Below are 26,325 nucleotides of genomic sequence, written 5' to 3'. Positions count from 1 at the left end.
TGGTTTTAATGAGTGTTTTTAATCTATAACTAACCCTATAGCTGTACGAAAAAATTCTTCAAGAACTAGAAGATGGGTTTAGTTCAGTGGTTCAATTTTCCTTTTTTTTTGTGTGTACTTTTAAGGCTTTTAATTATTCCTGTAGGATCTCAGAGACATGAGGTATCCCACAGTGAAAATGAGAAGACAGGTTCTTATCTCAAGAAAGTTGACACCAAGTTCTAGTTTGTCATGTAACAGTGGTCAGTTTGGACAGACTTCACAGCAGAATGAAAGCTTATTTCAGTGACAGGATGTAGGGGCTGTAATGAGATGAGCTGCATTAAAGAAAATCTTTTAGCATTTAACATCAGTAGCTAGGTTTTAAAAAACAGGAAACTACTTCAGGGTGGAGACTGCAGAAGCACCTAATGTTCTTTAACATAATTGTGTGAATGCCTGTGTTTCTGTAACCATAGGTTTCTGTAACATAGTTGGGGTTTATTATTTCAGATGGAAGGCCCTCCCTCCCTCCCTTTGCTCCCTAAAAGGCTGCATGTAAAAAAAATTAGAGGGGAACTTCCACTGACCTATTGCATTGTATTGTTTCTTCCTAGCAAAGGCTGCTTTTCTCGGCAGTCATTCATAATTTTGAAGTCCTTCCAAAGGAACACAAGGCTCTTTGAATTGGTCCAAAAAAATCAAAATTCAATGGCTAGTGCTAATCTTTGCCAATACTTTTCTGAAGTCATTGCAAATTATGAACTTTCAATACCTGATTGGTGGCACAATTTACAGGGCCCTCATTAGGAAAGACTCATGGATGTTTGTATGGCCAAATCATTCAGGTCACATATTTCTCCATAGAGAAGCAAATAAGAAATTTTAGTGCCTCTCAACTGCCTTGATTTTTCCCCAAAATACTGCTACTACTACTACTACTACAACAACAACAATTATTATTATTATTATTATTAATAATAATAATAATAATAATAATAATATTTCTGATGCTTTACTACATGACAATGGTGATAGACATTTATAAAAATATGACTAGAATATAAACTAAAAGACCCCAACTATAAAAATATTATAAAAAATATAATGGTTTACATAAGGAAAAAAATCAGCCAGGATATTCTGTATTCTGTTGAAGAACACACATGACAGTTATGTCAAAATCAAAAGAAGAGATGGGTGAATATTTATTGGTTTTCAATTGAAAATATTTTCCAACCATTTTTTAAAGAGAACTGAAATGGAGAATGACTTCCCTAATTGCTTGTATTTGGATTTTGTGTGCCCTATAGGGAATACAGTACTTTTGAAGATTGATGTAATTCAGCATATAGATACATTGGTTGAACATTTGAGTTGCCTAGAAGGATTCCAATAGAACTTGGAATACAGAGGCATTTTCTCTCCTTTTGCTACTACAGATAAGTCTTAAACTTTCCTGTGTAGGTCATTCACAGTGTTTTCCATTTTCTTTGAGCTTATTAGACAAGTCAAATGACAGTTTCCACCAGAAAGAGTAGTCCTTGCCCTCTACTTGTATGCATGCAAACAACTTGGTGATATTGGCATTCACCCGCAAATTGAGAAAAACATTTTTAAATTAACTGAGATTTAAATATATCTGAGATTATTTAAACTATAAATTCCCCGTTGTGTGCAGAATAGGACTAATAAAATAATTGTTAAAATGAGTCTTAATCCTGACAAAATAGATGCAGATGTAGCATTTTTGTGGCATCAGAAAACAAATTTGTGTTTATGTACCTTTAATAAAGGTAGTGTACGGAAGACATTTTCATGAGTAATCTGCAGTATATAGATAAATTGCTAAATAAACCTTAAATTCCTTTTTTTAAAAAATGTTTTTTTATCTGCCTTTTTATAACTTATTTCAGTTAAAGGTCAAATGTAAAGGTCACAGACTAAATATAGGCAGTTTGAATGTTATAAATATTACAGCATGGATGAAATGAGGAAGATTACTTATTTAATCTGAAGATTAGCATCAACTGTGATTTAAAAAGTGAGACTTCTTCTCATTTCCAGTCAATGTTTTGTGTTTCCTTGATTTAAGTATGTTGTGATTCCTGAAACTGATATGATCTGATTATACAATAATTTGTAGGTGGGAAACTTTTGGGAAGTTTCTTCCTGTCTTCAGAGATAAAATGTTCAAATTAGACAAATTTATATGCACCAGTATTTACTAGTGTTTGTATGCATTGCTCATTCTGAATGGGTTTTGACTTTTAAGACAATTTCGTGCTTTTTTGCTGTTGAAGGAAGAATCGCAGTAAAGAGCGACAAGCTAAAGAAGGAAGTCCCAACTCAAATAAGGAGACATGATCTCAGCAAATAAGGACATTATTTAAAGAACTCTGCAGTGAACTTTGCCAGGTATGAGCAGTCTTCATCATCTGCTGAAGCCACTGCTGTTGACTATTGCTGTAAGTTAGACATTGGACCTACAGTAAAGGCAAATGTGGGAAATGATCTGTTCCTCAGGCAGATTTTGCCAGAGCACATTCTAGCATTCTTGCATTTCTGTTCTGAGAATGATGAGTGTCTTTCCAGGTGGCCAGCTTTGGCAACATAATAAATCGATGTTCTTTCTTCTGTGTACCAGAGGAAGCGTGGAGGAGGGAAAATGTCTTCCTTCCAGAGGATATTTGCCTTTGCCATAGTGGTAGAAAAAGCTGATGAATAAATCAGCAAGAAGAAAAAAAAACCAAACCAAAACAAAACAACAGAAGGGTCAGTTATCTTATGGCAAAGGAAAAAACAGTGAGAATACTGTATATGTCAGGACTCTGGTTGCCATTTCATAAACAACCTTCTTCCTATTTCTGTGTAATTTACTTTAACATCCTGTTTCTTTCTTTATCCTATGTGTTACTTTGGGATTTTGAAAAGAGCTGAAGCCTTCGAAAGGTTTTGTTTATTGTGTATAGGGAGAAGGGGGAGTCTTCTCTGCTAAAATTGGGAAAGGTTTAAAGAGAGACAATAGATGCTACTACTATAATGAAAACTGCCAACTTCCTCCCAAGAGGAGAATGGAAAGAAATACCACAGAAAGAAAAGTGATTTTGATTATATGTATTAGAGATTTACTATTTAATATATTTCATTTGAAACAACTTTGCATTTTGAGATCAGTTTTGACTTTATTTTCAAGCTGTTGAACAAAGCCAACTTCCACTCTTCAAGTAAAGATATGTATTCTTATGAAAAAATTTGCAAATTTTTGTGCTGTGGCAAAGACAGCCTTCTGAGCTACATCCATGCTTTGCCCTTGAGCCCTGGGCTGACTGGCCCAGCATAGCAGGAGCTCTATAAATTGTCATGTTCCTTGTGACTTCAGTTACACCAATTTGTGCTTGCAGAGAAGAAAGCAAAGCAGCTCCCTGGCCTTTCAGTCATTCCAGTTGGCAGTGTTAGTAAATATGGTGCTTTCAGGGTTAAAAAATCATTTAGTAAGTCATTACACAGCTGAAGAGGACAATGCAAAGTCTTAAAGTGTATCTTGAAGATTCTCTGTTTGAGTCCCTTGGGCCTTAGACCAGGCCAGAATGCAAACCTAAGTAAGAAGGTGATATGGTTAATTTGAGAAAATCTTATATTTACAGATGAGTGCCAGCAGGCAGCTCTGTGACACTTGTAGTGCAAGGTCAGCAGATGGTGACACAGCCAAACTGTGGTACAGGACTGAGATAGCCTCAGAGCAGTGCACTGGCAGGCAGCAACAGCTGTGGGACAGCTCAAAACTTTGACAGAGGCTCTGTGAAATGCTGGGATGCTAAGAAGGGCTCAGCTGATAAAGTTCAGTGGCATTCTAGATTCAGAAATGTCAGAGATTATTTTGAAGTTGCAGGAGAAAATGGTTTTGCAGTAGTAGTGCAAGAGGAGAGTAAAACAGCAGAGCTGGTTTAAGAGGGGCAGAACAGAGCAGGTGATTCCTTGTTCTAACTGCAATAGTGTTAGTTAATACTAATAATTTTTATTTTTCTATGATGTTTAGGATAGGTTTTAAAAGGCTGCAAACTTTAGAAATAGATCTGTAAACTTGTATTACCAAATCTCTTAGATATTTCTCAAATTTCATTTGCTCATAGGATTTTTCTTGTATTGAATTTTGCTCCCAAAACCACAGACTCAGTGCAGAGACCAATTCTCTCTGAGTCCATATGTAAGTAACTGTATCATTTGTGCTTCTACCAGTCTCTTTTAATCTGCTTTTGGCCTGTGTCAGGGATGAGATTCTGCCTTGAAAAAATTCTGACTCATGCACTGTAGGTATATTCTGACCATCTCCATCTCCTTGTAACAACTATGTTCATGAGCATATCCAAACTGGATTTCAGTCCCAAAAGACTGGAAATGGGGAAACAGGAGTTAGATCTCAGGTACTAGCCAGCTTCTGGACTACTTTCCATGATTATTACCAAGGTTTAGAGCAATATTGAATTAAATAGAAAAACAGTCTTTCTTCTGCAAAAGCAGACCTGTCAAATACTTTGGTGTACAGTTGTGTTTCTTTTAATATATGCTAGAAAATATAATAAACAAATAGTTCTAAATGTGAGGGAGAAACAGCAGCAGCACTTAATTGTGAACAAGTTTCCTTTTGTCAAAAGAAGTTAGAAAGTATAACCTCCAATGCAAAACGTGTAATGTGTTTTGTAATATGTGGAAATAATAATAAGAGAATAGGAATATTGTCTGTAATATTTTTTATCTTAACTCTATGTGCTAGCACCATTAATCCTTTCATTTGAGCTACTTCATAAGAAAACAATTTTCCTGAAATACATGAGATACTGAAACAAGGCTATTCAAAATTGTTTTCAGAATTTTCAATGCTTACTTCCCATTTACCATTTTTTACGGTTTTTGTTCTTTTATCTATTTGCATTATCATTTGTGTTTTGTGGAGCAATTGTTAGTGATTCCTGGTTTTTCAAGAAAGATTTTAAGTTTTAGCACAGAAAGAACTTACGATATTTAAAAGAAATTGTTTTAACACTCTTTCAAATAGCCTCCTAATATGTGGGCCCTGGAAATTTTACAAATGAATTTGTGACAGAGTCTGACATTCATGCATATCTTGACTAGTAAGTTCTCAGAGAAGAGCCTCTGAAATTTATCTCTGTGTAAAGCACTGTTACACTGGCAGGAATGGCAGATTTCATTTCTCTTTAACAGCAAGATTTTAAAGCTGCCTTGGACTCCTGGGTAGTTCCTGCATATTCATATGGGAAGCATCAAGATGCTCTCACTGTTACTGAACACTTCTGTGTGTTGTAAACCCAGACTTGACAATCCAGGCCACACTCGCTTTCCCTTCAGGCTCTTCACATTCCATGAGCTCCAGAAAACTCTGAATAATGCAGAGGCCTTGCTTTTGAGACACAGCCAGCAATCACAGCCAAGGTGAAACTGAAGTTCCAATCATATATCAAGTTAGGCTTGCACTGTGTTTAACCCTCAGTGACTTTAAGGAGTTACTATGAAATTGTTGCAACTGATGTCTCTCTGTAATCATGAGATTACCAAAAAGTCACAGACGACTCCTCACTTGTTTTTCCTCCCTATTTCTTCTAATTAGATCCTGACAGGATTTCCAGTTATTCACAATGGTTTGCTTTACAGCTATGTGCCAGAAAAATGCTATTTGTACTCAAGTCCCATCGGTAACTGCATTTGCCAGTCAAAACACTAATGTGGTTGTCTGAGTTTTTGCTTTAATTTTCTGTCTAAAACAGCCTTGGAAGGATAAACTGAATCTTGAATGGCACATTATAGAAATCCTTATGAAAATGGCTTAGTGCTGTGATATGAAATGCATTAATTGAAACATTAGATTTTGTTAGGAAGAGTAAGAAAATAAAAGATCAAGGTAAGTTTACCGGTGATTCACAAAACCAAAACTAACTTCACAACGTTGTGCAGGATTGTCGTCTCTTCATTTATTCATCTTTATAACCATCTGCAGCTTTAGTCTAAATTAGTAGCATTTATCAACTGTACAATCCCTTAAAAAACTTAGAAAGCGTTGTTTCTTTTATTAAAAAAAAATATGGTGAGCTAGTAGGAACTAGTAAAGAGTGCAGATTAATTTAGTAATTGCTTTCTTCCTGGGTAGTTATGGAGTTTTGAACATATACACTGCTTACTTTTCAATCTTGTGATAAATTTCTCCACATTCTTGTAATCATTCTGTACTATAGACTTGACCTGAAAATTTGTCCTCCTTTAAGTTAAATGTGCAAATCTTGTAGTAATCTTTAAATAGCATTCTTATTTATTAATTTTCCAATTAATGAATTAGAAAAATAAATTTAAAATAAATATTCCCATTAATAAATAAAAAATGCAGGATAAAGTGAAACAATTTTTCTTAAATTGTGTGAGATCCTAAATTGTTGATAGACTATATTTGCTTTGTAACAGCACATTTTGTGAAACCATGAGCTACAGTAGGATCCATTTACTGACCTTAGAGGTAGAATGAAAATCTCTTCATGCCACAAAAATTCAATAGTCATGGCACAAGACACCCAAGAGTGCAGGAAAAGCAAAGCCAGCAGCTGGATCTTGGTGCCATAGCAGGTGAATCAGTGTCATAGAATGTAATAATAAATCACCTCTAGATTGATGGGTTTATATCAAACACTTTAAATCACTAATAGAGAATTCCTAGAGTGCATTTCTTTTCAATGTGAGATGTTTGTATTGCATTCATTCAAATAATCTAGGAGACTCAGTGTAGGATGATTTTCTCAAAATCTTAATGAATTCACCCTCATACATCTTGGGAAGTTCCTGTGCCTGGAGCCTGATGGTCTTCCAGATCCAAGTCACCCTGCTGCTGATATCCTGGGTACTGAAAGGCACTTCAGAGGTAAGATTCATCTCGAGCTCATGAGCCTATGAGAACTTAACTGGTTGATCCTTGATCCACAAAAGGATTCAACACTGCTAATGAAACATTTATGTCTTCTTTATCTGTTGAAAACTGTGGGTTGCACAGAATTGTTCCCTTTCCCATTTGGATGCTCCAGCTTCTAAGTGAAGGCCCTGGCAGTAGGTGCGTGGTCATCTCACTTAGTCAATGGTTATTTCATTCAGCTGCAAGTGAACCATGTAGGTTTACCTGGAGCTGAGCTGTTGAAAGAGGGCTGCCAATATCTATTCCTCATTGTGTGGAACTAACTATAGTAAGAAATTAAGTCAAGCAATGAAAAGTTTTTCCAACCACAAAGGTCATTAAACCATCTGTTACTTATTATTTGATATTCACATACAGTTCTTGGGAAATTTCAGAAGAGATCCTTGGCTAAGAAGTATCAGAATGTTGGAAGTCAGGTATTTCTCATACTAATTCAGTACAGAGTTTCATCCTGCCTGAGAGCAATTTCAAACATGTGACACATTTCTCAAGTTGCCTCTCTTATCACTAGAGTGTAACGTGGTCTGTGATAAAAGGTGACACAACTATGAAAGTCATTCTTGCTCAGTTGTCTATATCAGACTACAAGGGCTGGGGCTTTGATGCCTAGCCAAGTAATTGTCTGGGAAGGGGAAATAAATTCCATTAACTCATCTTTCTTACCCTTGCCTGTTGAGAAAAATTCAGCTGCTTATGGTTTTTATCACTTAGCCACTCCTACTTTGCTATATTCCTTTTGTGGAAGTGTTAACAAACAAAGCAGTTAAGATGATACCTAACTGTTTGGGGGAAAGAAAGGAGAGAGAGAAATAGTCCAAGTGACAAAACAGCACGTTTTTATTTAGGGTAGAGCACATTCCAGAGACAGAAACAGGGTGCCAGTCCCTTAATATAGTTGCAGTTGTTTTCAAGCATTACTTGATATATCAGTATCTGTACAGACACACAAACATACATATTTTTCTTCTGCAAAGTGCTTTCTCTGGAATACTTGCCATTTTGGCTTGATGGAAGTAAAAATTGGTTCATTCTCAGTTGCTTCTAGTGGGAATGTCAGTTTCTTCAGGACTTCCAGTCCACTCCCAGAGAGGGGAAGGTAACAAAATCTAGGGAAAAGAGAAATTTCATTTGTGTCTATCTTTAAAATAAATAAATAAATAAAATAAACCAAGCAACCTCTGTAATTCTTACCTATATGGAAGATTTAAAAATTATGACTCTTGAATCCTGCAAAGTTAGTCATTCCATTACTTTCTAACATCTGTGTAATATTTCTACCTGTTACTGAACCAGTCCACTGTGGGACAACTAAGATAACATTTCTGTAACACAAGGCAGCAAAAATACCCAGCCAAGCACAGTATTTCAGAATATGAACCATTGTAAGATAATAAAAAAAGAATATATTCTGGAAGATAAGTTGAGGGATAATCCACTAGTAGCAGTGTGGTTTTCAGTAACCTGTGTAGGAGAATCCAAGTTCTGCATTTCTTGCAGGTAGAATGTTCTGTTATAGATCTTGCTTTCATCATTCCCCTTTTTCTTTCTTGGTCCACAGGGACATCCATGCACCTCATGACTGAAGAGCAGGGAGGATGTGGCAAACAGGGAAGTGACTGATGAACAAGGGTTTTGCAGAGTTGCTGCTGGTGAGTAAGGAGGAAGCTTGGTCAAAAAGTTCTCCACCACTGTCTTGATAAACTTCTTCTGACCATAGGAAATACTGGCCTTAATAAAGTACACAACAAGATTTAATGGTATTAGAATTTCCTGTGGAATGTTGGGGGAATTAAGTAACTTGCTCATATTCCTTCTTAAATGTTTTCATCTGATTTTACCTTGCCATATCCTAAGTTCTAGCTATCATCTGCATGTTGACCCAAAGCCTACTCTATTTTTTTCACTCTGTCTATTTTGAATGAGTTTTGTCGGGGGTTTTTTGTTGTTTTCTCCAGTGAAAACAAATTATTTTGATATGCCTTGGTATATTCAGATCAAAATAAAAGTGAATCTGAAGTTTTACTTCAGAATTCCCAAAGAGATTTTGAATACTCCGAGGCTCACATTTGAATTTGACTCTTGTTATACCCTAGATAATATTTCAGGAGAGAAACTTATTTTTACCTGTGTCACTATGAAGAGAACAGGAGCAGAGCTATCCAAACTTATAAAGGTTGGCTTGGATTACAGCATTTGGCACTTAAAATATGTGGATTTCAACACTATCCAACAGTTTCATTTTTATATCCAGCATCACTGACATCATACTTTTGGTTTTTTAGAAATAAAGTTTGGAATTTCCACAGCATGTTTTTTTTTCCAGTAACAGAAGACTAAGATAAAAAATAGGGACTTTTTTCTCTAGTGGCTTTTATTTATTATTAGATGAAATTTTTGCTCTTTCTGTGAAGTGGACAATGCCTCTGAATAGAAGAAAATAAGAAATTAGCTATTCTGTAGTCTGTGCATGTTATCACACTTCTGTATTATTTTATCTGGCACCTTTGTGGATTCTGGTTGCCTTCAGACTAACCAGACAGGAAGTGTCCTAACTGAGAAGCTGATGCCTGAGAAAGATAATGGAGGAAGTAGATGCATTTATTTTTACATACGGTATTTAAGAAATTCCAGAAAAGGGAAAGAAGCAGATGATAAAACTTTCTTAAGATGTTTCTTTTTCTTTTTCTTCTTGCAATAGATGACAAGTTAGATGTGGAGTACAATTGTGAGGTGTGATGTGGGTTACAGGGTAATGCGTTGGTGTTCTTTTTGTAGTTAGGTACAAAGTCACAATTCCTGAAACAGACACAACCCTTTAAATAGATATGCATGTAGATCTCATCCTTCCCATCTGGAGATGAAAATTATAGGGAGTCAGTGATGCTCTCCTCCCCCTCTTGGGGCCATACAGAGATTGTATTATTGTCAGGTGGTGAGGAAGCAGGTGGAGGGAGTCAGGAGAAGCAAAGTTTGGGGCAGCTTTGGAAACCAAAAGTCCAGGTGCTCTGAGGAAGGAGCCAGTGTCTAACCCATAGAGCAGGCTATTGAAGTTACTGAGATCTGAAAATGTTGAGGCTGGCAGATAATTTCCTGCTGTATTAGCCATGTAATCAGCAGTCTTCATACATGTCCTCCAGCTTCATGTTTCTTCAGGTACTTTACCAAGATATGACCATATTAAAGGTACTACCTTGCATGTGGTGCCTGAAGGGCATTCCTTCTTTGCTGATGTGGGTTTTCTCTCTGAGGTTAGTTCTCATTTGAGTTACAGCACAGTCCTCTGGCTCTTTTTCTTTAGGCACAATCATCCTGCAGAGGTATCAGACACTCTTGGCGTGGGGTAGAAGTTTTCATCCCAGCTGCTTCTGTAAAGCATCCATAACTCTGAGGCTTTGTTTACTCAGACCTTCAGTGCACATCCCAAGAATATTTCCTGAGATATGTGAGTGCTGCAGTTTGAATAGGGGACCCAAGTATGGACTTGCTGTAACACCTCTTTGATATGAGGCTAAAGAACTGTTGAGTCAGACTTTGCTGCATCCGATCGCCGGAATGTCAGATCAGATGAGTTTCCTTCTACCTTCTTTTTTCTTAAATTTCCTCTGTCAAAAGGACAGAGGAAATTTCTCTCCTCCATAGGTCCTTGGCCATAAATCTCAAAACCAGTGGTGAAGATTTCAAGAGTCCACATTTTGCAAAAGGTTAGCTTTTCAGTTTTCCCCTAATAACCTCCTTGAGACAGGAGGAAAAAATGCAGGAAAAGGTGTATAAACATTGGATAACTAACATGTTGGATAATGTGCATTTTGTTCAAATAATTCATTAAGATTTCAAGAACTTGTTATCTCTTTTGCTTAGAGGAAGCTAATAAGCACATCATATAGGTATTTAATAGGATTGCAGAAGCAGGACTTCAAACAAATGATTAGCACAGTTCTGGAAAGATTTATTTTTCTTAAATTCCAGATAAATCTGATGTAAATTTTAGTTTCATGAAGGACACTTGTGTTTTCTTATGCCAGGCCAAAAATTGTGCTCAATATTTCCAAACTCTGTTTTGCAACACATAATTGTTTTACCTTTGTTTGTCCATCAAAGACTTAGAAGCCTCTTTTGATTACTAGATGTATTGAAAAACATGTAGTTACATCCCAGTGCTTAATTCTTTTCATCTTTTATGCCTTTAGTAATATTCTTGTTATGCTTTTTTCATTCCACTCCTCAGTACACTCTGCATGTGTCACTCTTCCAGTGGGTACTATGATCCCTATCTCACTGTGGATGTAGATGCATCCTCTATTTTACCCCCAGCATCCTCCTCTGCGCTGTTTGAATAAAAAACTAGATTATCTGAACTCTAGAGGTCAAGTGCTAAAACTTATCAGCTGATGTCTGTTTGTTTACAGCCAGGACAGTTCTGAAAATAACCCTACTTGGTGCCCATCTTCCTATTTTGAGGTTGATGCTGAGGGTAATAGGAGCAACAGTAATGTACATATTTTATTTTAAATACATTTGAAGTTGCGTAAAGAGAAAGTTTTTTTAAAAAACTTTTTAAATTTTTGGCAGATTTGTACTTCCTTTAGTAATATTTGTTGGCTAACTCTGCTGTTACCTAAACTGTCTGAGTTGAATTTGTCTGATCACTCAGTATAGTAGTCCCTCTGGTAAGGATCCAGCTCCAGTAAAGTTAATGGCAGCTGTACAGTTTAATTTACTGAGACCAGGATCAGAGTTATTTCCTATTTCGTGTTGTCTGATGAAGGACTTGATTAAAACTTTTCCAGTATGCAGATATGGCTTCCTATGTTTAATTTCTTTTTCCACCTAGAAACTGATTTCCCAGAAACAAGGAAATATTGCCCTTTCTCTTTCATCTTAGCTTCTGATGATTATTTAAGCAGTCCAAGCAGAACAGTTTCATTTCTTGCTTTTCTCTGACTATGATTTAAAAGTAATTATTTGCAACTTAACTGAGAGAGTACACTCTCCTTCAACAAGATCCCTTTCTCTGCAGTAAAATCACATTGTGTAGAAGTGTTATTTCCTATCCTGGATAGCTCTTGGATTTTTGGATTTGATAGCAGTACTTCCAGAACAGTACACTGCTTGCATTTTGTGACACTTACGAGTGTCTTATTCTTCCTCCTCCTCCTTCTCCACCCTCTTGTCTGCCTTTTCCTCATCCTCCTCCTCCTCCTTCTCCTCCTTTTTCTCCTCCTCTAACAAAAAAATTATGATGGTGATAATAAAAATAAAATATTATGGTAGAATCCATTGTAGTAATTTCATTGAATTTTAGCTTTAGTGAATTTTGGTTAGGCATTTCTAGATGCTTCAGATTTCCCTGTTTTATTGACTTCTGGGTAATTCTTGGATTGTCTTGGAGTGGATTTTTTAGTTGTTGTTGTTGTTGTTATTATTACTATTCCCAGCTCCCTCAGCTGTTCCTCTCAGATCTGTGCTCCAGCCCCTTCCCTAGCTCCGCTGCCCTTCTCCAGGTTGGCTCCAGCCCCTCAGTGTCTCCCCTGAGGTGATGGGCCCACAGCTGGGCACAGCTCTCCAGGTGTGCCCTCACTGGTGACGAGTACAGGGCACAATCACTGCCCTGCTCCTGCTGGTCACTATTCCTGATACAGGCCAGGATGCCCCTGGCTGCCTTGGCCACCTGGCTCATGTTCAGCTGCTGTCAATCAGCATCCCCAGGTCCTTTTGCCCTGGGTAGCTTTCCAGCCTCTCTTCCCCAAGCCTGTAGTGCTGTATGGGGTTGTTGTGAGCTAAGAGCAGGACCCGGCTCTTCACTGTATTGAACCTCATCATATTGGCCTCAGCCAATTTATCCAGCCTGTCCAGATTCCTCTGTAGGACCTGAATTACTTAGGTAGTTGAATAAATAAACAACTGAGATTTAGAAACCTTTATCCATTCTTTGCATTCACAGCATTTTCCAACTGAAAATTAAACACTAAAAGCATTATTTTACTTTTTTTCAGAACATTGCTGCCATATTAGCCAGCGTTGTCCTCAGAAGTATTCCAAACTGGATTTGCATATCCACTGCAAAGTGGCATTGGGTATATTAATTAATTCCATTAATTTGAAGAGTATGAGCCTGATTCAAGCTGATTAAGTCAGATCTCCCGACTTCTGTTATATGATGTATCTCTTCATTTTTAGAGATCAAAATACTTAGGAACATGAGTAACAACACTTCTGAAACTGGTAGCACAGTTTTCAAGGGAATACTGAGTCATGTAATGTTGTTTACAGAGCTGAGCATTGTTAGAACTGTTCTGAAGACTCAATCCCACACAAATATTTTCATTAAAAACAGATTTGAATAACTTTTTATCTGAGACACAGTTGCATTCAATTACTTGGACTTATGCACATGCTTTCATTTTATCAATTTTTTACAGGATCAGATCTGAAACAGATTTTTCCAAATGTAGTAGGCACCGTATTTATAAGCTTTACTATTTATTTCCCTGGGCTGCCGCAAAAGCAGCAGAGGGCGCTGAGCCAACGGACACCGCCCGATATGGGTCTCTTCCTCCCTGCTCTGGATTTTCCCGTCCAGGGATTTCCCACTCTGCGCCAAGGAGAGCCTTTATAAAGAGCAAGCTGGAGCTCTTGTAATAAACCGTTGCAGAGCAGCAAGATCTCACAGTGCTTCTTCACAGAAAATAGAAAGTAAACTTTTGAATTTACTTTCTTTATCCAGTAACAGCAATTACAAATATTTAAGGAGATGGGAAGAACAAGCCAGGCTGTGCTAGTAATTTTGTGTGTGTTAAGGACTGGTAAGTTGGGGAAGGTGAGGGTTGGTGGTGCTGGTTTTATTTTTTAAAATTTGTTAAGTGTCAACTGACCTAAAATTTACTGTTTGATCTTTATTTCTCTTTTCTCCAGTTACCTTTTCATTTCAGTGAATACAACTGTCAATTAAGTAGTCCTGTCAAAATGTCAGGAAGCTTTTTTTGACATTTACTTTGAGCTTTTCTGTGCTCTGCAATGACTCAGTCATTTTCCTATTGAGTTTGCTAAAAGACAGTCTAGGAGACAACTGCAGTATATCACTGAATGCTTGATTTTTTACTGTCATTCCTGACAGTAGCAAGCAAGTTTGGTACTAAATGTCCTGTTGAAAGTCTTTCTGCTGTTGTCTTTGCTATCTACCTGCTACCTCTCCCCTCAAATGTTACAATGTTTTAGAATCAGGTCCACCTGACAAAAAATGTTATATTGTGCCAATGCATTTATTTAAATTTGGTTGATGCCATTTTATACATGAAAACTGTCAGTCATCTGAGTCTGTAAAATAGCAATGTTTATGGGGTGTTTTGAATATGTAAACCACTGTATGACCTTTGTTAGTTTAACTTCAACACAACCATAAAGTAAAGAAATGAAGCATAAAGACCTCATGTCACAGTAGAACATGAGAAGAGAGAAAATAAAAGTTGAGAAAGCTGCTGAATTGATGTGTGTTTTCCCTTTTGTAGTTAAAGCTTTTGAAATGGAAATTATACCTGCTGAGAGAATTGTGGCACAGATAGGAGGCACACTCATACTCACATGCAATACTACTGGCTGTGCATCACCAAGTTTTTCCTGGAGGACACAGATGGACAGCCCCCTTGGAGGAGAAGTCAGCAGGCATGGGACATATTCTACATTGACTATGAATCCAGTTAGCATTGTGAATTCTCATTCTTATCTTTGTACTGTCACATGTGATGAGAGAGGGAAAAAGGAGAAGAGTGTCAAAGTTGAACTTTACTGTAAGTAAAAATGTGAAATTATCTTTAAATAGTACATGTTGATAGAAAACTCAAAATTTGTTTTAGGTATTGTGGTTACCAGTTAACTTTTAATTCTAGGATAATGAATGTTATAGCTCAACATTTACTTCCTTCTGAGATTCCTTTATATGTCTGTTCAGGACACTTAGCCCTTTTCTGCTTTCTGCATTACCAGTATTATTTATTCTTGTTTTTGGTAATTCTTAAAAGCCAAAACGTGCACTGCCTGAATGCATTCCAAGAGCTGGGGAAATAAAAATCAAAGCCTTTGTACTTTGCAGGAGAATAATTCAGGTGTCCAAACCTACCAGCACAGAAAACAGGATAGCACTGGTGTATGGATTGCTCTGAATGCCTATAGTTAAGCAGCTGTATCACTGCCTAGGTGCCATGCTGAATCTTACTAATCTTTTGTGATCATGTTTCAACAATTGTACAAATAAACTTCCGGTTAGTATATGTACTGCTGATAAAGGACCTGTAGGTCTTCAGATCAGGTTATGTCTTGTAATAAAGTTGGTAGAATGTCATGTTCTGAACACCTCTAAACTCAAGATATTTGGTGTCTGGATCTTGCTCTTATGTTGACCCTACTGTTCTTCTCTGCTAGTCTAAAGAAATTGATTTTATTCTTCTAGCTTTCCCCAGTGATCCTATCATTGAGATCAGCCCATCCTTAGTTGCTGGAGAACCAGCCACTGTCATCTGTAAAATTCCTGATGTGTATCCTTCTGATCACCTGGAAGTTCTCCTAAAGAAAGATGAACATGTTCTTCGTGAGAAAAATTTTTTTGAAGATGAGAGCACAAATACAGAGACCAAAATTGTGACATATACATATCATCCCATGGCTGAAGATGCTGGGAAAGAGATTACCTGTGTGGCCAAGTTACCAATTGTTGATATGGATTTTGAACCCAAAGAAAGAACATCTTCTCAGAAACTTAATGTAAATTGTAAGTATTTTTATACAAGGGCTTTGGCTAGTTCAGCTTTCAAAGCTGCAAGTAAAACATCTTACTAATTCTGGAAAAATGGTTCCACTGTGCTACTGGGATATGTATTTTTCTTTTTTTCCTTGGTATTCTGTGACATGTACCTCTAGAAAAGCTAGTGTTAGAGATGTGCATGTCATTCTTCATTTACATACTGATCTTGTCTTCCTTTTGTTTTCTTACAGTTGGTCCACAAAATACTGTCATTACTGCATCTCCAGGCAACTCACCAATGGAAGGAGACTCTCTGAACCTCACTTGTGTCACTCAGAGTAACCCACCAGCACAAATAGTTTGGAGGAAATATTTGGCTGAAGAAAGCATTCAGCATCTGATAAAAAACAATGTTCTTTTTATTCCCCGTGTCCATTTCAATGATTCAGGACGGTACATCTGTGAAGTAATTAATCTGGTAACTGCTAAAACAGAGGAAGCAACTGTGGACATTATTATACAAGGTACAAGTCTGTTTGAGTTTCACTTGTATTATGCAGTACCTAACTGGCTGACCTCTGTTAGGTTGGAGGATGCTGAAATATTGAAAATTAGGAAATACGGGGCTTTCCTTTTTACATATTCAGGACTCAGCTTCATTTTAAGGCTGTTCCTCATGTGCTGTAGTTTTTCTTTCTCTATTTAATTTTCAACTAATTCTCTCAGTACTGCTGTTGTGCGTGCACATTTCAATACATTTCCCACAATGCAACACTAAAAGTCACAAAAGAGTCTGAGAAAGTGGTGGGGACACACACTGTTATTTCTGTGAAATGTAATGTGCATACCAGTTTCACAGGGACATCACAGTCTCCTTCTTTGAACTAGCAGTTTTAGTCATTGGCATTAAATTTAATAGGCATTTAATGGTAAAACTGTTTTGGACATAATAATATTATTGTTGTTGTAATATTTTGTGATTGGTTGATTGATTGACTGCTACTGCTTTGACAGAGCTAAAAGTCTTAGATTGAGTCTGGGATAAAAACCAAAATAAACAGATTCTTGAGCATGCTTTCTTAAAATTTTCTCCATCTTTAAAACCTTTGCATTACTCTTAACAGCCTTTTCTATTTTCATGCAGGTGCTCCAGTCATTACAAAATTCTCCATTGAACCCTCTACAACAGTTCAGGAAGGAGAAAATGTCTCCATACAATGTTCTGCTGAAAGCAACCCTCCTCCCAATATTATTTTAAGGAGAAAATCTGACAATGCAGACATAGGGACTTACAGTGCCAGGAGTATTCTTCTTCCATCTGTGATGTTCCAAAATGGAGGAGATTATGAATGTGTAGCAGAAAATAAGTTCGGGAACAGTAAAAGTGAAATCACACTTAATGTGAAATGTAAGTATGTGTAAAGTTCTCCCAGTCATTTAAAAATAATTAGTTAGTTATTCAGTAATAAATATAACCATAAATTACATGAAACCCTGTGAGAAAAAAGAACCATCATAGTTCTCTGCTTTTCTCAGAGGACAGAAAGGAGCAGTGCTGATGAACAAAACAAAGTCACAAAATCTTTATTGTGATAGTCTTTAGTAGAGATCTGAATGAGTGAGAAACTGATCTACATGGTTAGAAGTATTTGGTTAGAATGTCTGGGCTATGGTGGGTTTGTACAGAAACTGTGATACTGGGTGCTTTACTTTTGTTTTGAGAATGAAAAATAAATTAGCTTTGGGAGGGTGACAATCTAGTATCCAATAGGACATGTTGGATCCATCTCTAAAAAATCTAGTGATGATTAACTAAAGGACTCTTCCTTTCAGATGGACCAAAGAACACAGTGATCACTGTTTTCCCTGCTGCTCTTAAAGAAGGAGAAACTGTTACAATTAAATGTACTAGTTCTGGTAATCCAGCTCCTGTCATCTCCTGGAAGAAAAAGAAGGCCACTGGGGTATCTGAGAAAATTTCTGAAAATGCAACTATAACTATACAGAACTTGAAAAGTCAAGATCTGGGGCTTTATGAATGTGAAGCTTACAATCAATTTGGCAAGGAAGAAAAAGCTGTGGAATTATATGTTCCAGGTTTGTAGAACAAGACAGAAAGCAAGTTTTTTTGGTTTATGTATTTTAGATCCAGATCTTCTTCTTGAAGAAAGAGGTAATTGTGTCCTTGATGCCAGTGGAGTTAAAAGGTGGCCCTAATATCACTAAGTGATTTAGGAAGCTTTAAACAATGAAGTGTGAAGTCTGCCTCAATACAGATAGAATATGAAAAGTTCTTAAATCTGTGGGGCTTCCATCACTCCTTCCAACTGCCAAGTGTAAGCATGAAGTAAAGAGGATATGCAGTGCCTGGAAGGAAATATCCTTCCAAGCAGGCCTATCAGTGGATATTTGCATAGGAAAGATTCAAGGAGACAATACATGCTGAAGCTGCTCTATGGAAGCATTGTATTACAGCTCCTTGCTTCTTCCCTAAGCTTCAGCTCTGTTTCCTGATCTTACAGGCTGCATTTAAGCTACAAGAAATGCTGATTCCTCAACTTAGTTGGAATGATAGCGAAGTTTCATTTTCAATAGTAATCAGATTTCTCTGCTTTAGCTCTGCTGCTTCTGCCTATTGCATAGCAACAGTGTCTTGCTTAGGGATCACTTCTGCCACCAATTCAGCTCTCTTCCCTGTTCTTTACTATTTTTATAGCTGCACCAAAAAATACACTTTTGATTTCCCCTTCAAGCAAAGCGAAACAAGGACAAAGTGTTATTATTCCTTGCATATCTGCAGATGTTACATCTCTTAGGACTATTCTGTAAAAGAAAGTTGGTGATGGGTTCACAACCCTTGAAACAGTAGATAGCAAATATACCACAGACGAGGCTCAGCTAAGGGATGCAGGAAAATACACATGCATACTGTTAATGAACTGGGGGAGCAATCTCAGCACATATTACTTATGTCAAAGGTTAGTTAATATAACTGCTGTGCAGAGTTCATACTAGGATTTGTTTTACACAGAGTGACATCTTCAGTTTCATTAAGAATGAATTGTCTTTAAAAAATCTGACATAAGTTGCACAGGTTCTTGTCATAAGTGATAGGGTCTTAATGCTAATGAAAACTTCTGTCCAAAATGGCAGATGCATAAAATAATTGCTGCTTCAAATTTTTTCATATTTCCACTTCATCTTTTGAAAACAGGATATAAAATTGAGGAACCTTGTGAAAAAAAAACCAAAAAACCAGTTCTAGGACTCCTTCCTTTGCCTTTTCTATTTCTCTTCTGTTGAAAGATGGCATCACCCTCTGGGTTTGTTGGTCTGTGCCCTTTAATGAACTCAAACAAATGAACTATGAATTTGAAATTAAAGAAAAGAAGAAGAAGCTCCATATAATGTAAAAGTTATGCAACACACTCTCTCAGTTAATAAAATGTTCTTTTTGCCAGTTGCTGTTGACTTCTGGTAGCTGGTGACAGAGCAGTGTCTAAAGCTGTGGGCTCAACTCCTACAGTGGTCCCATTAACTGGATTCATATTTTGCATGTAAAAGCTGCTGATGTCTCATGAGTTTTGCTTCTGTTTGTTGCTAAATCCTACCTTGAATTTCTTTTCAGTTTGTCTCCAAAACATTAATGTGTTAGTATATCCATCAGAAAATGTTGAAGTAGAAAATATCACTGTTACATGTAACACATACACCCTTGGAGATGGTCCTGAAAAAAAGCCCGTCAGGAGAAATTATTCTGCCATCAGTGACTGGAAACTTTATACTCTGCAGTGTCACCAAAAATTATACAAGCATATATGTCCTTCATATTCTCAGTAAGGTTGGAACAGCATTACAGAGATTGAGATAGCTGTTGTAGGTCGCTGGGTCTGTTGCCTTAAGCCTATTTTTTTTTTTGTACATTTTAGTGAAATTTGTGTCAAAGTGAGCACAACTAGTTCGTAGCTGATCCTTGCATGGCAGTACTGTGGTTAACCTGAAAAAAACCCCTCACCCAAAATCAAACCAAACAGCCAGAATAAGCTGTATTTTAACCTTCTTTCAGTGTGGCTGTCACTGTCTCTCTTAGCTGAGTTGGTGTGGTAGCCTTAAGGATGGGGCCACAAAAAGGTGACTCCCGGCTGCTTATCTGTCCACATGCTTGGACTATGAGACTAATCCAGAGAAGGTTGTGTTTCTCAAAAAATCTAAAATTGAGCTTTTAAGACATGGTCTTCCCCTTGAAGGATGAATTTCAGGAGGTTGAAATGTATCCAAATGTTTCTTGGGTATAATATGTAGTATTCCTCTTGTATTCTTTGTGAATGTCATGGTATTCTTCATTTTAGATGATATCAGATAGGTTTGAACTTGCATAGCAAATTCAAGACCAAGATAGTGACTAGGAATTAAAGTATGTAATATGAAGTTCTAAAGAAAAAAATGTAAGGAAAACTCAAAAAGTATGCTTTGTGCATGAAAACAGAAATATGTTCCAAATGAAGGTCATTAATAATACTGCTTTTACAGTGATGCACATGTGTCTGTTTCAAACAATACTTAAACTTTTTTCTCTCCTTTTGTCTCCATATTCAGCAAGATTGGAAGGACCAGATCAGATGATACCATTGATTATTGCATTCTCATCTGTAGCAGCAGTAGCAGTACCTGCAGTTGCAATTTTGATCTACGTGTCAAGACAAGCAAAGATCAATGGATCCTACAGTCTTGTAAAAGCACTCAGGTTGAAAGTTTGATCATGTGAATATAAGTCTTTAGTTGATAATAAGCACATATATTTATTGCTGTGACTGGTTCTACCCTTCTGTAACATATGGTGACAAACAAGTGACTTAAGAACAGCACCATGTGATAGCAAATGGGCTTATTTTCATGCTCTGATCAGTGTTTTGGTATTTAAATTAAAGGAAGAGCTAGAGTCCTGACCAAGAAATTGGTAAACAATTTCTGTGTTGAAGCATTCTGAACAAAGAGTTCTGTGAAGAACTAGGTTTGTACATAGTGTATAATTTGTGTTATAAATATGTTCAACTAAATATCAGTTTGTAAAACTGAAGTCTTATTGCAATTGTACAGAGAAATTTTGTTAATTCAAAGATATAAATCAATATTCCTTGAGCTGATCAAGTGATTTTTATTTTGTATTACGCTGCAGCATGAACGTTTTTTTAATATAATTTGTTTGGTTGTGGTAATGTTTGGAAAATATTCTCTTTTCACTCATATTGTCATAAACTCTATACCTTCAATGAAGTTACACAATCACTGGGCTATGCATTTCTAACAAATTTAAACTAATTTAAGCCTTTGAGACTCATTTGCAAAACATTTTATTTTAAAAATTATTCAAAAAATGTCTGAGGTTATAATCCTGTAAATTCTAGCATTGCTAAGGTATTCTTGCTGGCTTCAATCATTCTCAGATGAATGTCAGAATTCCGTTATTTTGTGATGAGCCAAATCACACCTTTCTTGTAAAATATAAGGGCATTGTAAATATGCTTTACAGATTTCCCCTTCAAAATAAAACTACCAGTAGATTTCTTTGACTAAATCCCCCTAGTGATGCTTGTTTAAGATGATGCCAAAATACACATTACTGTGGAAGGAAATTGTCCTTGGCAGCAGCAGTTGTGGGTGCCATGGGAAAGACACAAACAAGGCCGGCAGCTTCAAGGCATAGGCAGGGGGCATAGGCAAAATCTGTGCACCTCGGGGATGGTGGGTGAGTCGTTGCCTGAAGAAGTGCTCTTCCCAAGCTCCCCACTGTGCAAATCTAAACCACATGCTTGACAATTTCCCTTCTAACAGAGAACCAGTGTGAACCAGTGTCTGCATGCTTCACTCTGCTTGGCACTTCTTTCACCACACACTTTCCAGAGCTGGCAAAATGGCTGTGAAAATAGTGAACCTCCAGTGCAGAAGCAAAGATGGAGGGAAAGAGAGGTGGAATTTGACAGTATTCCTCCTTACCTCCCTTCTCCTGACTAGGAGTGGTGCTTTAACTGGTCTGGGTGCTGTTGTTCAACACCGAAGGCAAAATTGTGGGAGATGCGGGCGCTGTGGCTGAGATGCTGAGATGGATCCTGATGCACTATGGCCTGATCCACTGTGCTAGGCAAGAAACATTTGGGGGCCCAGCCACTCCAAACTTGCACACAAGAAGCTCAAGCAGAGATATGTGAAAATAATAAGTCTTTACATTATACACATGGTGACAACTGCTGCCAACAGCAATGCAAATGCGGGTGCTAGCTCTAGGATAAGGCAGTGGTGCACATCTCTCATGTTTTTTCATTGTGTGTTCAGCAGTGCTTTATGCACATTAAATCAGTTCATGCAGGATGTCTATCTAGATTGGAAAGGGAGGCTTGGAAAGTGGGGGTGTAGCAGAAAAATGGGAGAGCAGTGTGGACTTGGCTTGGAGGAATGTGAGCATGCAGTAGGAGGGTGAAGAAAAGATTGAAGACAGAGGAGGAGGAGAGGTTTGACAGGCCCATGACATAAATTTCTTGGAGGTGGTGCCAGGCATATTTGTTCAGAATAATGTCAGGCCTGTCTCAGTGCTGTCTTGTGAATAAACCAGAAAGCATGATTTTTTCCACTGTGCAAAACTTTGGTGCACACACATTTTGCCTAATCAGTAACGTTCTGGTGTCTATTGCGGGAAAGATAGCTAGGAAAGAGACAGAGAAAGAGGACTGGAAAACAGGGCAAATGAAAATGCCTGGGACTTTCCAGTTTGGAGAGAGAATGCTGAAGGAGGAGGGGTTCTGATTGATGTTTTCCAAATTGTGAAAGCAGTTGATAGCAAACAACAGATGCAAAACTGTTTGCTAAATCACGCAATTCCGGAACTACAGGATATGCAAACTAAGGAGAAAGTGTTTTAACAAAAATAATAGAACAGTACTTTTTCCCAGGGTGAATGTTCATCTACTGGAAGCTGCTGCAGAAGGGTCAGGGGGATAACAGTATCAATTGGTTCAAAAGCAAAATGGAAAAAATAATGGGCTAAAGGTCCATAAAAAAGCCCAAAAGGGAGCAGACAGAAATGTACTGTACAACATCCCTTATTCAATGGCCATTGATGCTGAGCAATCCTCAGGATATATACCAGAGAAAGTTGCCAGTGTATGACATCCTGAAATAGTGTCTTTCACTGCTGCAGAGATCCTGGGGTTGGTGGGTTACTGGGGAGACCCACCAAGGTATGCCTTGCATTCTTACTACTCCTCTGAGCAGCCTTGGGCTGGACCTTGCAGAGGGAGCATAAAAGTTCCTGTACTGTTTTCCCCCTCCTGTGGACGGAAAAGATGAAGATGGGTGGGAGAGAAATAGGAGCCATCTTGCAGCAGTGCTTTGGTGCTTGAGTAGTCTTTACTGGAAATTCCTCCCCAAGTTTCCAGTATTCTTTCATCTGTTGGTTTTGTCAGTATTTCTGATACAGATGTTAATGTCCTCATGGCTTGTCTGCCCTCTCAGCACCTCCATTAAGGTACTAAGTGACTTAAGTCAATAGGAATTGCCCCTTGATTTCAACAGGGCCAGCTTTCCCCCCATAAATGTTAAGTGGATAGAAAGAATTTCTAGTGTCCATTTTAGGAGAGGTTGCTCTTGTGTTGGCAGAGAGCTTCCTAGCAGTGAAATCACAAAGAAGCTCTTGCCAGGGGATTTCCTGCCCTACTGTCTCGGTATTTTCCAGGGAACTTAATGATATCAGTACAAGCTTGTCTTATGAAAGTTTAAAGTTCACAGTCAAATAACTTCTCTTTTTACTTAAAACTACAGAAGGAATATTGCTTCTCCTTACACAGTTTCCCATCAAGCAACTTGCAGAGCCTCTGCCCTGGCAAAAAGTCACGGACAGCAGCTCCAGCCCAGCAAGTGGTTTCAGAGCTGCCTGGAGGTCTAGGTAAGAATCCCTGCCACAGGGCCTGCCTTTATGATCAAGAAAGTGGTCTGTAAAGCAAAGAGCTGACAGGTCCTCCCAGGTTTTCCCTATAAAGTCACTTCACAAGTTATAGATTTGCATTTTCCCCTGTCTGATCTTTGCTCCAGCTTAGCTTTGTCTTTTCCTCTCCAGGAGTTTAGCCTAAAAATACCACTGGGCAATGCTTGTATGACGCTTGATTTTAAAGGATGATTGCAAATTCTCACTCTCTGAAGTCAGTTCAGGATGTATTCTTTCATGAAAAGCTTAAACAGGAAAAGATGCATATTTTAAATGTCTCTAAGAATGCTGTCAAATAATTTTTTACGTATACTGAAGGGGACAGTTAATATATCCCATGAGAGAGGTGCTGTTATCTGCTGGAGACAACAGTGGTGGCCTTGTATTTGAAGGGGCAGGCTCCTCCTGTTTTCAGGGACTAGCAGGGCCTCATCAGGATATTAAAGGCCAAATGGTGATCTGGTATCTCTGAACAGGGCAGGCCATTCAGCTCCATGGACTTGCTGCTGTGCTGGACCACATAACTTCTTTAAGAAGATGTGTTCCCCTGTAAGGGATCTGATCTGGAAATTCCTCACAGAGAGTTTGCAATTGTCCTTGGTTATCAGTGGTGTCCTGCCTGTGATATATACATGGCCTACTTCTTAATCCAATTTTTCTGTCCTTTTGCACCATTCTCCCCAAATGATAATTGCATGCTGTAATCAATTAATCTCTTATTTCTTTGATAAAATAAAGACATAGGGCTGCTGGAAGCCTACATTTATCAGGCCCTTTCCTACAGCAGTAAATAATCCTTGTAGTTTCTCCTAAATCCCTCCCAGCACTACACATACCTTTTAACATGAGGCAAAAAAACTTGGTCAAACCAACCAGTCTAAATTTTACCTAGACCAGGCAGCTTAGCAATCCAAACCTGACAGAATTTTTGACATTGTATTCAGTCTGAAGGTCACTTCACATTTAAGAAAGAAGTGAGAGAAGTGGTTATATCTGGGACTCTCTTGTTCCATTGTCTGTTGTGAAGCTCAACTGTCTTTAAGCCTCACAACCTTTTGGGATCCACATGCTACATATCCTGCCTCCAAAGTGGTGCAAGTTATGTTCCCAGAAATAAGGAAATTCTTGTGAAACGAGTAATGTGCTTTGCTGTTAGCTGCCAGGCATCTTAGTAGTGTTTTGTTCCAAGCACCTGGGTACCTGCCAGGTACAAAAGGAGGGGATCTCCTGCCTGTCCCTCTGCTCTTCTCACCTGAGAAGTCCTTCTGGTGCTGCTGAAGTACACAGAATGGCCAAACATGTGACTGTGAGATACAGGGCTGGGAAGTTCCCCTTGTTTATGAGATCCTTGGTTCCTCTCAGTCGTTCTGCTATGTCTAAGGTTCATTGCAAATGAAACAAGAGAAACAGTTTTTTGACAGGTTGAAAATTTACCCTTTGAGGTCACCTATAACCTTTTGCAATGCAAAGACATCGGAACATTTAAATCTGAAGATTTATTTTTTCAAAATAAAAAATATATGTTATAACTAGATGTGATGAGTATCTGAGACTCAGTGCTTATGCGACTTGAAGGAGGACAACAATTACTTTTTTTTTTAATTGCAGTAATAAATGCTATATCCATATGTGTTGAAAGAGACAGGAGCATATGAGGAAAGTCAGAAAGTAAGATCATTTTACTGTAATCCTCTTTGCTGTGCGTGGTTGTTAAAACTAAAATGTTCTGTCCTAATGTTGCTAGTTTTTTTTCTTAAATATTTTTCCTTTCCTTTTGAATGAGAGGCAGATATGGGACATCTGCTCTCAGCAGCTGAAAGAAATGGTGGCATGTGATGTTCCAACACAGATGTCATGTCTTGAACACTCCCACATATTTCCAACTGTTATATTTCATGTTGTTCTTTCGTATTTATTGGAGATTTCAGTGAGGGAGACTATCAGTTTTACAGTGATGTAACTTTGAGACACTGTTACCAGTTGAGCCTCAGAGCCTCTTTGCTAGTCAAACCTGGTGGATTAAACTAGTTTTTTACATTCCCAGGCACTTGGTGTACAGGGCAGAAAACAGCACTCAACCCTTTGGCACCACTGTTAACATGTAGCTGAATAGAGAACTTCAGAGCATAGGGCTGTGATATTTACTTGACTTTCAACTAATGTGCTCAAACAACAAAATTTTACCACAAAAGGTGCATTCATTTGCTTTTTTTGATACGTGGAATACAAATAAAATAGAGTTAAAACACAACTGCATTCAGGTTTTAAAATGACATTGAAAATATATCAACTATTTTTTCTGTTGATTTCCTGTTCAACTAAAATGGAATATTTTGTCCCTTCATTTATATCCAAGCATCAAAACAGTTGACTGAGGTAAGACAGCATGATTCTTCACTGTTGAATAATCATTTAGGCACTCATGTCTCAAAACCATGCAGAAATAAATATTTTACTGAGCTAATTTAGGTTTTGTAGATAAGCTCTGGGAAAAAGGAAAAAAAAATTTCCTTCTTACAAACAAAATTAAGTTCCACACCACGTTGTTGTTGAGGCTTTTGTTCTAGTTCGTAATCACAATGGTCTTGGTGCTGATAACAGAGCAGGGATGGAGAAGATAGCAAGATTTTGTTTGTATTGATTAAAGATCACTTCTTTTGGGAAATT

The 26,325-nt window shown here is 37.8% G+C and overlaps 1 protein-coding gene across 2 annotated transcripts; it reads left to right on the top strand.

The window, feature by feature from the left end:
* The first annotated feature begins 2,285 nt into the window (after nt 1-2,285).
* On the top strand, nt 2,286-21,258 carry VCAM1 (vascular cell adhesion molecule 1). 2 transcript variants are annotated; one of them, XM_059854395.1, is made up of 9 exons: nt 2,286-2,397; nt 6,756-6,901; nt 8,508-8,598; nt 14,455-14,733; nt 15,393-15,710; nt 15,935-16,207; nt 16,828-17,091; nt 17,517-17,780; nt 20,280-21,258. In XM_059854395.1, the coding sequence occupies exons 4-9, from the start codon at nt 14,469-14,471 to the stop codon at nt 20,438-20,440; spliced, it is 1,545 nt and encodes a 514-aa protein (XP_059710378.1). In that variant the 5' UTR covers nt 2,286-2,397; nt 6,756-6,901; nt 8,508-8,598; nt 14,455-14,468; the 3' UTR covers nt 20,441-21,258. The 2 variants fall into 2 exon arrangements, with proteins under 2 accessions (XP_059710378.1, XP_059710377.1); XM_059854394.1 differs by lacking the exons at nt 2,286-2,397; nt 6,756-6,901; nt 8,508-8,598 and adding an exon at nt 13,521-13,752.
* Nucleotides 21,259-26,325: the final 5,067 nt, after the last annotated feature.

This window comes from Haemorhous mexicanus, chromosome 9, assembly GCF_027477595.1.
Source record: "Haemorhous mexicanus isolate bHaeMex1 chromosome 9, bHaeMex1.pri, whole genome shotgun sequence".
In the NCBI taxonomy this organism is placed as follows: domain Eukaryota; kingdom Metazoa; phylum Chordata; class Aves; order Passeriformes; family Fringillidae; genus Haemorhous; species Haemorhous mexicanus.
Note: the sequence above shows the minus strand (reverse complement) of the source record. Positions and strands in the feature narration are given on the sequence as shown.

Excerpts from the sequence above, each read along its gene's own strand:
- VCAM1 (XM_059854394.1), top strand. The coding sequence starts at position 13,701 with ATGGGAAGAACAAGCCAGGCTGTGCTAGTAATTTTGTGTGTGTTAAGG. Across the intron at positions 15,711-15,934 it reads TCAGAAACTTAATGTAAATT|TTGGTCCACAAAATACTGTC; the intron begins GTAAGTATTTTT and ends GTTTTCTTACAG. Across the intron at positions 16,208-16,827 it reads TGTGGACATTATTATACAAG|GTGCTCCAGTCATTACAAAA; the intron begins GTACAAGTCTGT and ends ATTTTCATGCAG.